General features: G+C 39.4%; 1 protein-coding gene across 12 annotated transcripts in view; it reads right to left on the bottom strand.

The window, feature by feature from the left end:
- PHACTR4 (phosphatase and actin regulator 4) overlaps positions 1 to 16359 on the bottom strand; it is a 92722-nt gene that overhangs the window by 58918 nt on the left and 17445 nt on the right. For 6 of the 12 annotated variants that reach the window (XM_034647761.1, XM_011229164.3, XM_011229184.3 and 3 more), the window contains exon 2: positions 13251 to 13306. Coding sequence is in view for 7 of the 12 variants with exons in the window: in XM_011229164.3 (XP_011227466.1) it covers positions 13251 to 13266 (16 nt within the window). In the remaining 5 variants the exon portion in view is untranslated. Of the gene's footprint in view, positions 1 to 5226; positions 5309 to 13250; positions 13307 to 16359 lie in introns of those variants that run through there. The other 6 variants (XM_011229176.3, XM_034647719.1, XM_034647725.1 and 3 more) reach the window with 3 other exon arrangements.

Below are 16359 nucleotides of genomic sequence, written 5' to 3'. Positions count from 1 at the left end.
TCAACAAGTAACATACTGCTCAGCAAACAGTAGGCATTCAATAAATATTTGAAAACAATGGAGAGAGGCACAGGGAAAATAGGATCTCTTCCTTTGAGGTTATGGAGTATTTAAGTTGGGAAAAGTGCCAGGCTTGTAGGTAATGAACTTATTATAATAAATAGCTTAACAATTTCATGACAAAAAGGAAAGAAAGGCATAATTGAAATTATCTTGCAAGCTCTGGGTTAAATGTTATCACAGATTCACTGCCATATATGCTTACAGCAACACAATCTTTTGATTATAGTTGTTTTTAGATTGATAAAAACTGATTAACCCCACCCCCCAGGTCTGCTTTTCTTCTAGTTTCTAGCACTAGGAGTTTTTAATCACTCAAAGCTGATTTCTTATCTCTGCTTTTTCTTCCCTTCAAAGCTGATTTCTTATCTCTGCTTTTTCTTCCCTTCATTCCTGTTTCCTGATCATTTCATTACATGGTAAAAGTTTCCATCAGAAAAATCAGAACATGAAGAAATAAAGTAATACTAAATATCTATTTTGTTACATATGAACATTTCTAATAAAAGATCTGATGAAAAAGAAAGCTAAATCTTAGAAAGAATAAACTAAGTTCAATTTCCCATGCATTCCTTGCCTCATTTTCTATGAATAATAACAGCTAACATTAACTGAACAAATATTATAATGCCAGGGACTAAGTGTTGTGGTTTTTTTTTTTTTTTAAAGATTTATTTATTTCAGAGAGGGGGAGAGAGCGAGCACGCACCAGCAGGAGCAAGGAGAGGGGCGGAGGGAGAGAGAGAATCTCAAGCAGACTCCGCGCTCAGCACGGAGCTAGACGGGGGCTCTACCTCATGACACTGAGATTATGACCTGAGCCGAAATCAAGAGTCAGACGCTTAACCAACTGAGCCACCCAGGAGCCCCTGTTCTAAGTGTTTTACATGTATTAATTAATCTAATTCTCACAACAAGCACATAAGGAGGATTCCATTTATTATCCCACTTAATAGGTGAGGAAACTGAGTCACACAGGCGTAAACTTGTTCAGTGAGTTCAGAGCTAGTAAATGGCAAAGCTGGGGTTCATACCTAAGTAATGTGGAGGTGAATCTCTACTCCTACCAATATACTGTAGAACTAAATATACGTTGAATTCACCCGATTTATTTTTAACCTTAGAGAAAAACTCTAGGAGTTATTACTTTAACAAAAGGAAAATTCAGGAACAGAGCAGTTATGCACACTGTCCAAAATGGCAACGTCAAACAACCATTTGTTCTCTTAGTTTATCCCTGATATTTCCAGTACGACCACCAATAAGAATGATATGTCTTATCATAAAACCAATTTTTTAAGGAATTTCTTAGAAAATAAATGAAACAAAAGGTCTAAAATCAAGAAAAGGTGGCTGTTTGAGACAGAGACATTTCTACCACCCCTCAAACTAAACCTACAACAAAAATACTGAAGTTCCAGTGTTTCATGAGAAACAAATTACTGAAGCACCTTTAACCCACCCTGGGGGCATTACTAGCAATATAAAACTATGTTTCATCACCACGTACTGTCTATCTGTATCTTTTTTTAAAGATTTATTTATTTGAGAGAGACGAGAGAGTATGGGGGATGGTGATGGGAGAGGGAACCTCAAGCTGACTCCCTGCTTAGCATGGAAACCGACGTGGGGCGGGACCCCAGGACCCTGAAATCATGGACCTGAGCTGAAATCAAGAGTCGGACACTTAACTGACGACCCCACACTGATGCCCCTGTCTGTCTATATCTTTAAGGTAATTAGGTAAAGTCCCTAGTTTTTCCCATTTCCCCATGTTCTCCAATTCTCTTGATAAAAGACAAATACAACAAAAACTCTCCTTAAAGAAATCACCACGGGGGGGGGAGGGGCAGGGGGAAAAAAAAAAAGAAATCACCACTGAACTGTTCAAAGAACACTAGATATAGAAAAGGAAATATTTAGCCATACAAGCAAGTTTTCTTTTAATAATTTCCTTAAGTACAAGTCATGCTGAATAACATGCCATAAAATTTTAATAATACAACTCTTTGTATATGTATAAAAACATTTCTTCATTCTGCCTCACACTGACAGTTCTTAACCTCCTCTTTGAGAACTGAAACTGTGTCTTACTCATTTTTTCCCCTTCATGGCAGCTATGGCAGTGTGCCAACAAAAATTTATTGAATGAATTAATGAATCAGTCTGTCAGCCAATCATCCATCCATCCAACATTTTCATCTTTTGGTGAAGTGAGGGTATACGTGAGCATGAAAATAAATAATCAAGCAAATCTAATTAAATTTCACTGTAACCAATATTAAGCCACTGGCCTTGGATATATTATGAGCTTAAAACTAGAACTAAACAAGCACTTCCCTTTAGTACTGGCCAAGCTCTACCTAGCAAGGATGTGTTTTCTTGGGTGCTACTTCTTTCTTTTATTATTTCAGACATAATAAGGGCTCTTGCTATTCAAACCTTTCGATTATTGAGCTCTAAACTGAAAAAGGAAGAGACTGACCTCTGGGGGCTGGGGGTGGGAAATGGACAAAAGCAAACAGCCAGACCCACCTGTTTTATAGCATTTAAATTATCCGGGGAGATCAAAGAGGAAAAACAGAAGACATAGAATCATCAAAGGAAAGTTAAACATGAAATTTAAAAATATTTAAATAGTCAAGTCAAATATAGTATCTAATCTCATGCAGCTGAAAAATGGAAAGCTATAGCTACAGATTACAATCTGATCTGATGTCATTCTGGTTACTAACAGAAAAACACTGGTTTGATGAGGAAAAAACAAAACAAATCTTCAGTAAGGAACTGGAAGCCACTAGCACCATTCCACAAATAATCTATTATATTGCTATCACCTTCTTGTAATGGAAGCCTCCATTATGGTGTGTGTTTGTGTGTGTATGTATGCACACATGAGTGTGTTCTGGACTCCACTGATGTTCAAACAGCAATCGTGTAAATACTATGCTATTTTTGAGTCAAGTCAAAGCTCTACCATGAAAGGTCACTCTACCCCCAACATGAGGCTCAAACTCATGACCCTGATATCAAGAGTCTCATGCTCTACTGAGCCAGCCAGGTGCCCCATGAAAGGTCATTTTTAACATGACAGAACTCTGATCAGGCCCAAGAAGACAACCACTGAGGCCGTTCTGAAGTTAATGGTTTCCTGCCTAATGGGAAATGTTTATACTAGCTTCATTATTGGCTTTTAAATCCCATTGATCATACTTAATCTGAATTTGGAAGTTGAGGAAATACATTTTTAAAATTAAAGATATTTACTTATCACTTAATATTAAAACAAAAATTTCAAAAAACTTAAAGGCTTTTTTCGTTTAAGAAAAATAATACACTTTTAAATGGGAATATGCCCTAATCACCGTGCTGTGCACACTGCTCTTTATCAAGGTTATTTCTTTAGATAAATAACAAAGAAAAGCTTGAAAAAGTAGAATAATAAAGGGATATTATTTTAGATCTTAAAATAAGACTATTATAATAACAAACAGGGGTGCCTGGGTGGCTTAGTTGGTTGAGCGTCCAGCTCTTGGTTTCGGCTCAGGTCATGATCTCAGGGTCGTGAGATGGAACCTGGTGCCAAGCCCTGCACTGGACTCCATGCTCAGTGCTGAGTCTACTTAATATTCTCCCTTTCTCTGCCCCTCCCGCTTGTGCTTCCTCTCTCTTTCTCTCTCTCTCTCTAAAATAAATAAATCTTAAAAAAAAGGAGAATGTGTAACTATACAGGTAATTGCTCTGGAAAAGATCATGGAAGCAGATACATCAGAATGGTATCAAGAGTAATCAGTAGTTATCACTGGGCATAAAAGTTTCTTCTTTACACCAACTTATATTTTCTAATTTTCCTGGAAGAAATACGTGTTGTTTTTGTAATCAGAAAAAAATACAATAATGATTTGTTGGATTTAATCTGCAAGTACTTTATGTAGATTTTCCAGAACTGTATTCATTGAGATAGGGCAAATGTCACTTTTATTTTTTTCTAAGACTTTATTTATTTCAGAGAGAGAGAGACAGAGAGAGAGAGAGAGCACACAAGCTGGTGGAGGGGCAGAGGGAGAGAGAGAAGCAGCCTCCCCGCTGAGCAGGGAGCCCGATGCGGGGCTCGATCCTAGGACCCTGAGATCATGACCTGAGCTGAAAGGAGTTACTTAACTGACTGAGCCACCCAGGTGCTCCTGTCACTTTTATTTTTGTACTGTCTTTGTCAGCTTTTAGTTATCAAGATCTTGTGAACTTTATAAAATAGATGGGTATATTTTCTACCTTTTTTTTCTATTCTGTGGTTGATATAGCATTCTAATTATTTGCTTCTTCACACTATCAATGAACTTATCATTAAACTCACTGAGCTTAGACACATTTCAACATTTCTTCCATGACTAGTCTATATGGGATCTTTATTACTTGAGTCACTTTGGTAAATTATATTTTCCTAGAAAATTGCTCATTTCATCAGGAATTCAACAAAAGTGCCAAAGTAATTTAGCAGATGACAGAGAGTATTTTCAACATTGTACCATACCTAAGAATTAACTCAAAGAGGATTATTGAACTAAATGGAAAACCTATAAGACCTACCTTGAAGAAAAAAATAGCGAAATATCTCTGTGACACTGGGTTAAGCAAAGATTTCTTAGACGACAAAAAGCACTGGGACGCCTGTGTGGCTTAGTCGGTTAAGCATCTGCCTTTGGCTCAGGTCATGATCCCAGGGTCCTGGAATCAAGTCCTACATTGGGCTCCTTGCTCAGTGGGGAGCCTGCTTCTCCCTCTGCCTGCTGCTCCCCCTGCTTGTGCTCTCTCTCTCTCTGACAAATAAATAAAATCTTAAAAAAAAAAAGAAAGACAAAAAGCACTAACCATAAAATAAAAAATTGGATTTCATCCAATTTTCATCATTAAAAACTTTTGCTAATCAGACTAGCCATTGGCTAGTAAAAAACACATGCATAATATACATCTCATAAAGAACTTGCATGTGGACTATGTAAAGAACTTTCACAACTCATTAATAAGCCCATTTTTTAAAAGGGTAAAAGATCTGAACAGATATTTCATCAAAGATATGGATGGCACCTAAACACAGGACAAGTTAATCAACATCATTAGTCATGGGGGAACTGCATATTAAAGCCACAATGAGATACAACTACATACCTATTAGAATGACCAAAATCCAAAACGATGATAATATCAAATGATGGTGAGGATGTGGAGCAATAGGAAGGCCCATTCATTGCTGGTGGGAATGCAAAATGGAACAGCCTCTTTGGAATACAATCTGGCAGTTTCTTACAAAACTAAACATACTCTTACCAGTATGTTCCAACAATTGCACTCCTTGGTATTTACTCAAATAACTGAAAACTTTTAAGGGCACCTGGGTGGCTCAGTCAGTTAAGTGTCTCCCTTTGGCTCAGGTCATGATCCTAGGGTCCTGGGATTGAGCCCCATGTCGAGCTCCCTGCTCAGCGGGAAGTCTGCTTCTCCGCCTCCCACTGCCCCTCTCCCCAACTTGTGTTCTCTCTCACTCACTCTGCTCTCTCTTTCTCAAATAAATAAAAATAATTGAAAACTTATGTCCACACAGAAACCTGGACACACATTTACAGCAGCTTTATTCATGATTGCCATAACTTGGAAGTGACCAAGATGCCCTTTAGTAGGTGAATGAATGAACTGGGGTACATCCAAACAATGGAATAGTATTCAGCAATAAAAGGAGCTACTAGGCCACGGAAAGACATGTAGGAACCTTAAATACGTATCACTAAGTGAAAGAAGTCAATCTCAAGAGGCTATGCGTGATTCCAACTATATGACATTCTGGAAAAAGTACTAAAGGAATGAACTATTAATACATGCAACAGCATGTATGATTCTCAACAGAATTATGCTAAGTGGAAAAAAACAGAAAAAGCTATGTGTTTTACAATTCTGTTTATATAACATTATGGAAAAAGGGACAGAATTCAGGTCCAAGTGGTTGCCAGGGGCTGAGGGTGGAGGGAAGAGATTAAGATTATTTAAAAAGGTAAGCAGGATAGGTTTTAGGTGAAGGAAATACCCTATATCCTGACTGTAGTATGGGTTATACAATCTTACATGTTTGTCAAAAAACAGGAATATAGGGGCGCCTGGGTGGCTCAGTCGTTAAGCGTCTGCCTTCGGCTCAGTCATGATCCCAGGGTCCTGGGATCGAGTCCCGTATTGGACTACTGCTCAGCGGGGAGCCTGCTTCTCCCTCTCCCACTCCCCCTGCCTATATTCCCTCTCTCTCTGTTTCTCTCTGTCAAATAAATAAAATCTTAAAAAAAAAAAAAACCAAACAGGAATATATACCTAAAAAGGGTAACTTTTATTGTATATAAATCATCTCAATTAACCACACAGAGGTTTAAAAAAAAAAAAAAGGAATCCTAGGGAGTACCTTGTAACTGGTTAACCCAGATTTAAAGCTCCATAAGAACAGGGATCAGAGGTACCGGGCTGGCTCAGTCAGTAGAGCCTGTGACTCTGGATCTAGGGGTCTTGAGTTTGAGCCCCCCGTTGAGCGGAAAGATTACTTATAAAGGCGGGGGGCACCTGGGTGGCTCAGTCGATTAGGTGTCTGACTGTGGCTCAGGTCATGATCTCAGGGTCCTGAGATCAGCCCCATGTAAGGCTCTGCACTCGGCAGGGAGTCTGCTTATCCCTCTGCCTTTCCCCTTGCTCGTGCTCTCTTGTACTCTCTTTCAAATAAATAAATAAAATCTTAAAAAAAAAAAAAAGAAAAAAGAACAGGGATCACGTCTTATTCATGTTTATACCCTTAGTGCCTACGACATTACAGCTATTATATATTTACTATGTGTTTGGCACTATGTTGCAAAAATTACAAGCATTAATTCATTTAATTCTTACAGCAACCTTGTGGGAAAGGCAAAATCCATATCCTTACTTTACAGATAAACTGAAGTTCAACAAGCAACTGTATTGCCTAAAGGGACATAGCCAAGAAGTGGCAGAACTGGGATCTGAACTCAAGTCTGTTTGACTCCGGAGCCTGAGGATTTCACTGTTATGACATACTGCCTTGTTGATTTTGCTCCGTGTTTCCTGAACAAATGAGTGGATGACGAACAAGTCAATTGTGTTGGAGTTTGATAGGGTAGGCTGAATCTAGTTCATGAGAAGAATAAAATGTCTTCTATTTTAAAAGGCCACATTATTATGTAGAGATGTACCATGGTTATTTGAGGTAGAGCAGTTAAGCTGTGCATGTTAAATGACCATTATAGTATTTAATTCCCTTTAGCAATATCTTTTAATTATCGTTTACCTCCTTTAAGAAATTAGTTTTATACATTTTATTTTGAACACGGAGAAATATACGGAAGAAACAAAAATGTTCTTAATGCTACAACCCAGATAAAATCCCTGTTTATGTTGTGAAAAATAAAAGTAACATATATATAGTTAGATGATGCAAACCATACAAGTAGATACAAAATGATAAGTGAAGCCATCCATCTCTCCTATTACTTCCTTTTAATTTTAATTTTTATAATCACTGTCTATGCAGTGTCCATGACACACTGAAAAGAGCTCAATATGCAGAAGTAAATTCAGATGGAAACCAGTCTACACATTTAGCCAAATCATCATACTTGCTATGATGTTTTAAGTGCAAGGAGTAGTCAGAGGGATGAAAAGTGGTGAGAAGATATGGGAGATAGCCCAGAATGTCAGCATTACTACTTTTCAGGCTTGCATTACCACTATGGTTCATCCTTTTCTACTGACAGAAAAAAAAAATGACACGGTATCTGTGCTATTAAAGTTGATAGAAGCTGGGGTTCTGCACACTATTTCCCTTAAGATTAGTGATTCTACTTTATTAAAAATTTTTAAAAGATTTTATTTACTTATTTGACAGAGAGAGAGAGAGAGAGCAAGAGCGAAAGCACAAGCACAAGCAAGGGGAGCAGCAGGCAGAGGGAAAGGGAGAAGCAGGCTCCCTGCTGAGTAAGGAGCCAGGGAGCCTGATGCAGGACTCGATCCCAGGACCCTGGGATCATGACCTGAACCAAAGGCGGACACTTAACTGACTGAGCCACCCAGGCATCCCTCTATTTTTTTTTTTTACAAAGATTTTATTTATTTGAGAGAAAGAAAGAGCGTGAGCTAGGGGAGAGGGAGAGTGAATCTGAAGCAGACTCCACACTGTGCACAGAGCCTGATTCGGGGCTCGATCTCACGACCACAAGATCATGACCCGAGCCGAAACCAAGAGACAGTCGTTTGACTGATCCGCCCCCGCACTCCCGGTAATTCTACTTTATGCAGAAAATTTAAAACCACGGTAAGAAATACATACAAATATGTATTGTGTGCTTACTCTTGGGCAGTGGGATATAACAGTAGGAAGATCTTGCCCTCCCTAAGTTTATAGTCCTATCAGGAAAGGACGATGATTTATATATGTTTATAATAATGCTTTTTAAAAATTTCTATTCAAAACCACAGGAAAAAAATAGAACTAATATCATTTTTGGCATAGTTTAATTCCAGAGGAATTTATCTCCTACTCCCTAAGGATCTCAAAACTAATTAAGTTCTTATTTTGGTCTTCATTCTTAAAGCAGAGGGAGTGCACGACTGTGTTATTAACACATTTTGAGCTTCAAGTGGTAACAACATGATAGCATCACAAAATGTTTTCCCATGAACTTTGGGTTGTTTTTTTTTTAAGATTTTATTTTATTTATTTTTTTAAAGAAATCTCTACACCCAATATGGGGCTCGAACTCACAACCCTAAGATCAAGAGTTGCATGCGCCACTGACCCAGCCAGCCAGGCATCCTGTTTTCCCATGAACTTTGAAGTTAAGTGCATTAGCTTTGAGCATGGCTCCTTAATAAATGTCCTTGAATAGCCAGGAAAAACTCCATTATCACACAATAATGATTTATAAATTCAGATACAGAATAAGAAGAAAATAATTTTTATTTGTTTAGACACAGCTTGTTTTCTACTTCAACACACCACTTCTCATATTCCCTATGTGATACAAATTTTAATCCAAAGGAGATATTACCTTGTAAATCTGTTCCTAAAATACCATGCATATGAATAAAGCCTTTGCAACTAGCTTCAAATTCAGGATTCGTACTAATAATCTATCTCATTAAATAATTATTTCATCAAGCACATACCAAAAATAATTTTTTTCAACAAACTGTGTTCGCTTCTATGGAAGGGAGGAGGGTGTATCGAAGCTTAATCAGAAGAATTTGGGAAGGTAATTTAGTATACAGATCCTCCCCTACCCCCAAAAAACCTTTAGCAGCTTCATATGACAGTGTTTCAGTCCCTTTTCTTCTGGCACGCTATGGCGAGAGTGGCTGTTAACCCATAAACAGATGATAAGGGAGGAAGAAAGAAAGCAGAAGCAATAATGAGCCATTTTAAAAAGCAGTGGGGTATGAAATATCACAGTAGCATAACTATACACACATCTTCTCTGGACCCTTCCTTCCTCTAGCACTTCATGGACAGTGTGGTCATTACTCCCCCCCCATTACCTCCGCTACAAATTATTAAAATAGATTAATAATACTTTCATCGAATTCTACCAGGTATCTTTGAAATTGGGGATGAAAGGGAGGGAAATAAAATAAAGAGAATCACGGTAAAAACTATTTGATTCCTTTATCAACCTTCCCCACTCCATGACTTTGAATGTCCATCCCACACCAACACTGGCAGAATTCAAGAGGTCAGTTTCTAGGAAGGGATAAAACAATTGGTTTCTGGACTGGGGACACAAAAGGCAGTTGATGGTGGGAATATAGCACTGAAAACTGAGGGGAATTAGGCAACCATGTGCACAATAGTGCTGAAGGGAGCAAACCGCCCGCCATCTAGACCCCTTACCATTTAGACATCTAGTCAGTGATGGGAAAATCTGCTCCTACTGACATGGGGCTTCTTCCTCAACAAGACGGACAAGAAGCTCACCCTACAGAAAGGCCCAGAGGTGATCAGCCTATGCATTTAAAGCTTCTAATTTAAAGCTTCCCACTCTTAATCACGAGCAGACAGCTAATTATTATGAGACATCAGAGGAAAACTCTAACATAAAACAGATCAAAACAAACACAGAAAAGCAACTTTAGGGGAAAAGGAACTGTGCAAGGCAAAGAAAGCTTGCTGAAACAAAAGGATACTATGAAAGAACTATTCCCCGAATAAAAGAGATCTCCCAGAAATTCAGAACATAAGAGTAGAAAAGAATAGTTTAATTGAAGATAAAGATTAAGAAATCCTCCCGGAGGCAGAGCTAAAGGAAAAAGAGGTGAGAACCAGGAAACTTCCATGAGGCCCAGCATTGAGAAGCACCTGGCCATCAAAAAAGAAGATGACACGGATTGAGCCGAGTCCCCAGGTGAGTAGTGCTATCCAGGACGACAGCTGTGCACCACACCCATCGAGACATCTGTCCATATTGGAACAGTGACCCAAGAGACATACTGAAGGCTGCCATCACTATGATCTCAGCTGCCATTTACCCTCTTTTTTAATATAAGAATGTAATGCCCACGTGAGCCTGACCCTCAGCTTATCTTGACTAAATGCCGATAAATTTCTTCTCAAAATACTCAGCTGCCTAATGAGCTCAGAGCACTCCTATCATCCCATAGAAGTGTTTTTTTTTTTTTCTTAAGATTTTATTTGACAGAGAGACACAGTGAGAGAGGGAACACAAACAGGGGTAGTGGGAGAGGGAGAAGCAGGCTCCCCACGGAGCAGGGAGCCTGATTCGGGGCTTGATCCCAGGACCCCGGGATCATGACCCGAGCCGAAGGCAGATGCTTAACACCTAAGCCACCCAGGAGCCGCCCACAGAAGTGTTCTTTAACCAACTCCTGAAAGCTATAGGTGGCTCATGGTCAACTTGGGAGAAATCACAGAACTCAGAACTGCTCATTCCCTCTGACCATATTTCTGCTACCTGTCCCAAGACTGGGTCCACACTGGAGCCCTGCCCAATACAATTTCCAGGACAAGTTTTGACTTTGCCCAAAGTTGCTTTTCTTCCATTACAATACACTCTTTAAACCTCAGGAAACTGAAGCAAGTGTGGTCCCCTGATGCCTGGGGATCCCTGAGATCCTTCCAGCAGTCTAAGAGGTACAGCTATAGAGTTACTTAGTAATGCTGAAGGATTATTAGCCTTTTTCAGTGTTGACACCACCTACGGTGCAAAAGCAATGGTGAGCGAAACTGCTGGTACCTTAACACAAATCAAGGCAGCAGCATGAAACTGTAATAGGACTCATGGTCTTCACCATTACGTTCTTGCAATTAAAAAACAATGCCAGTTTTGATTTAAGAATGTCCTTGATAAAACCATAAAAATTATTAGTTTTAATAAATCTCAATGCTTCAGTACATGTCCTTTTAGGATTCTGTGTAAGGAAATGGTAACTATGCACAAAACATATACTTAAGTGTAACAGTTACCTTTAGTTTTTACAAGTACTTTTGTACTTGTGTGGTTGAGCTGCAAGCTCAACTAGCCAAGTTTTTTTCATGAAATACCATTTTAACTTGAAGAGCTGAATAACAAACTCTATTATTCAAGCTTAGGTATTTGACAGATATTTTCTCAAAATTGAACAAAAGTGAATCTATCACTACAAAGAAAAGTGACAGTACTTGCTGCCAATGATATAAGTAAGGCTTTCAAGAGAGGACTGTAATTTTGGAAGACATTCACTGGAGTGAGTCTGATGGCTTCTCAATATTTAAGACTTTTCCAACGAGGCCAGTGGTAGTATTAACAAAGGTGATATTAGAATATTATATAATGAAATGTGTAAATATCTGTCCACGTAGGAAAGGTCCTAGAGGCCTTACGTCTGTCCCTCTGGAACTTGATGGGTCAAAATCCCTCATTTTTATTTTCAGAATACAACAAATAATTCTTTTTCAATCTATCTACATAACTGTTAGCTAATTCAATTATAAGAAAATCCTCACCCTACCTTATAGGGACTCCATCTTCTTAGAAACAAACTTATTTTACATTCAGAATTCTTTTCTTTGTCAAATGGCCTTCAGCAGACCATAAACCAGCAAATATTACATGTATGTTTTGCAAGCAACTAAGAAAATTCCATTTTTCTTCAGAATCCACATTATGAATATAAAAATCAGATTCCAAGATTTAAAGTATAAGAGGAAAAATCTTCTCGCTAGCACAGAATACAATCCTTTTCTCATACTGGTGATCGAAAGCACATTCTGATTTATGTTTCAGTTGACTACTGACAAATCATAATTTCCATAGCAACTCTCCCTTTGGTATTCTCTAGTAAGTTTAATTAATTTAATGATAAATTTAATTAGTTAGATTCGATTAAACTTAGATTATGGTTAAGTTTAAGTTAGGTGAAGTAAGGAGGTCAGAGAGAAAATAAATTTCCAGTAAACACCTTTGTAGTAGTCAAATGTTCCTCTAGTTTGTCATATGTACATGTTCTTTAGGATTTGTCACCAGGAAACCAAAATCAACTCCATTTACTAAACTGTTCGTAAGTAATCCCCTCCAGAATTAATTTGGTAATAAAATTTATGACAACAGTACTGACTGCCCTCTAGTGTTCAGACTGAGGATTATGCTGATAAACTTGTACCCTCCAGAAGTGGGGGGGAAACCCCACCAAGTCCTAAAGAAGCAATTGAGGGTCATTAAAAGCAGAGGAGAAATTTGGACCTTGCCAAGTTTTCGGCTATCTTCTCAAAGCAAGACAACAATTATTAACCTGAGCTATCTAATTACTTATACCAGGAGCCCAAGTGTCTGACTTCAGTCACGTAGGGTAAACGGGCATGAGCAGAATGTAACATTGGTAACATTTTACTGTACTTCAAGTTGCACTGCCATAAAACGAGATTCAAACTTCTTTACATTTAGCAAAGAATCACAAAATGCTTGAATCAAAATCTTACTCCAGCATGCTGAGTTTAAACAAGGAAAACGGCCTCTGGTCCCTTTTTTGCTGATGCATATTTTAAATGCCTATTTTAAATTTTAAGTACTACCTAACTCGTCTTCCTAGTCTGCAATATGATTTTTGGGGGAAAAAACCCACAAATATCATCTACTAAGAAAAATGCAGGCGATACTCACCAAATGGATCTTCCATGCCACACTATTAACCAGTTTTGGGAGGTGGGATATAGTTTCTAAAAAGAGAAAAAGGTAAATGATACACTTAAAACATGAATTCCATCACCTTTTATGTTTTTTTTTAAACCTTGTTCAGTAACACTGATTATAATTTAAAACTGGAACATTATAGAAATGTATAACTTATTAAGTGAGAACATTACCAACTGGGATTTATTTTAAGACAGTTCAGATACACAAACATGGTACAAAAATATCATAAAACATTTAAGTCTAATTTTCATTTTAAAATACATTATTCTCAGTTTACTCAAGTAAGTTCCCTTTCCAATACCCATCTTGAATTTACCAGAGTGTAAGGAAACAGGAAAAAAATTTTTTTTTAAGATTTTGTTTATTTGAGAGAGAGCACTAGAGAGGGAGAGAGAGAGAGCACAAGCAGGGGGAGCAGCAGAGGGAGAAGCAGGCTCCCTGCCAAGCAGGGAGCCCGACACGGGGCTCGATCCCAGCATCCTGGGATCACAACCTGAGCTGAAGGCAGACACCCAACTGACTGAGCCACCTGGGCGCTCTGAAACAGGAAAATTTTTATGTAAAAACAAACAACCCCCCCAACAAAACTCACATAAACACCTGAGAAAGGATATCAGTGATACCTTAGAAGGAATGGGCTTTGCCTAAAGAACATAGAAGTTATTTTAGATACATCGTCAGTTTAGAATGCTCAAGTATGAGGGGCGCCTGGATGGCACAGCGGTTAAGTGTCTGCCTTTGGCTCCGGGCATGATCCCCGCGTTATGGGATCGAGCCCCACATCAGGCTCTTCCGCTATGAGCCTGCTTCTTCCTCTCCCACTCCCCCTGCTTGTTCCCTCTCTCACTGGCTGTCTCTATCTCTGTCGAATAAATAAATAAAATCTTAAAAAAAAAAAAAGAATGCTCAAGTATGAAAACAAAACAAAACAATGTTTTGAAAGAAATTTGACTGAGTATAGCTATCCAATCTCCCTGCCCCTTAAATTAGACTAGGCTCAGTCTGCCCAATCTTGCTTCCTATTTCTCTCGTGGTTTGGATCCCAAACACATTCTCTAATAAACAGTCTGAATTGCTCAACTCTAATTCAGAGTCTGCTTTTCAGAGAACACAACCTACCAACTATTGGTGCCAAGAGGTGATCTGAGAATATTGGGAGTATAAAGGGTTTTGGATTTGAACTGCTCACTGACTAGATGGCAGTGAGGATCCCCCATCACTGGTGAGAGGTATAACACAGATAATCCCTGGTACAAGGTGCTGGTCCACCAGTGGTGAACAGTGGTGGTCTACATGTGGGAGGGAATGCTCTAGTTGACTGAATGTATCAGGCACTGGAAGGGGACTGCACCTGGGGGCCCTCCTGCTGGTCATTTTCCCAGTTCCTTGAAACAGACATACTTGGAATTAGTGCAATCCCTACTTTGAGTTGTTGGACTGTGGTGTAAGAGTTACCACATGGGAAAGGCGAGGCAGAAGAAACTACAGCTGCTCCAGCCCACTTGCCAAGATAATAAATAACAAAACAAAACAATGTTGTACCCCAGGGTCAAGGGAGGGGTTTGGCAGAAATTAGTGTAATACCCCGACGCAGGATTCACTAGTCTGGTCCCTGAAGAAATCAGACAAATTCGGAGGCAGGCAGCAGAGTACCACGAACTGAATCCAGTATTAGCTGCAACTGGAGCTGCCATGCAGATGTATGCTTGCCAGAGCAGATGAACAGGCCCAAGAGCACAGTATGCAGCCAATGACTGGAGGAGTAAACTTTTTTTTTTTTTAATTTCTCTAAATAAAGAGGATCAGAAACAATTTACGTTCACACGTACAGATTACAGCATACACTTATGTATAGGACTACAATAATTTTGCAACCCTCTTGCATAATATAACCTAAGAGACATGGATCATCTGGACTTTCTGCAGGACATCACAGTGATCCACTATATAATTTTTTAAAAGATTTATTATTTATTTTGGAGGGGGAGGGGCAGATGGAGACGGAGAGGCTCCCTGCTGAGCAAGGAGCCTGACACAGGGCTTGATCCCACAACCCTGAGATCATGACCTGAGCCTAAACCAAGAGTTGGAAGCTTAACCGACTGAGCTACCCAGGTGTCCCTCAGTGACCTACTATATTAATAGCATCTTGCTAATTGGGCCAGATGAGCAAGAGGTGGGTAGCACACTGAAGGCCTTGTCAGGAGACATGTACTCCAGAGAGTGAGAGAGAAATGTCTCAAAGATTCAGGAACCCATTACATCAGTAAAATTTTTATGGGCCCAGTAGTGAGGGCTTGATAAGACATGCCATTCAAGTAAAGGCAACCAAGTAAATAACTGCATCCTGCATCTCCACAATTAAGAGGGAAGCATACCACCTGAGAATCTGAGAATACTGCTATGGCTTCTAAACCAGGTGACATAAAAAGATGCATTTCCAGAGTAGCTCAAAACAGGAAAGTACTCTGCAGGCCTGGCTGGTGATACAAACAACTGGGCAGATCCTATGGTATCATGGCAAGCCCCAGTGGGACAATCACTACACAGACCCTGGGGTCTGTAGCCATGCCATTTGTACTGGAAAATCAGATGCCTTCTGCACAACAACTCCTGGCATGATACTATGTCTTAGTAGATACGGAGCACCTGGCCACGGGACACCAACTGGCTGCTTATCTACGATCACCCACCATGATCTAGGTTCTGTGAAACACCAAGTTATAATGCTGGGTGGACCCAGTTAACAATCCAACACAAGATGAAAGTGATACAACCAAGATCAAGCACAAATAGGACCAGAGGTCACGAGCTTGAGCAGAGGGCCCAAACCATCATATCACCCACCACTGTTGTACAAGTGCCCCTCCTTCAGCATATACCTTTTTGGCCCTAGGGGGGGCCCTATCGCCGGCTGACAAAGAAAAAACCCTCACATTTTTCACACATAGCTGTATGTGTGTACAAGTAAAAAATGGACAGGTGCTGCATTACAGCCTCACTCAGGGGGTGGCACTGAAAGTGGTAAAGGAAAACCTTCCCAGTGGGCAGAGCTTAGGCAGTACACTTGACCGTC

The sequence above is a fragment of the Ailuropoda melanoleuca genome, chromosome 2 (genome assembly GCF_002007445.2).
Source record: "Ailuropoda melanoleuca isolate Jingjing chromosome 2, ASM200744v2, whole genome shotgun sequence".
NCBI classification, from domain to species: Eukaryota; Metazoa; Chordata; class Mammalia; order Carnivora; family Ursidae; genus Ailuropoda; species Ailuropoda melanoleuca.
Note: the sequence above shows the minus strand (reverse complement) of the source record. Positions and strands in the feature narration are given on the sequence as shown.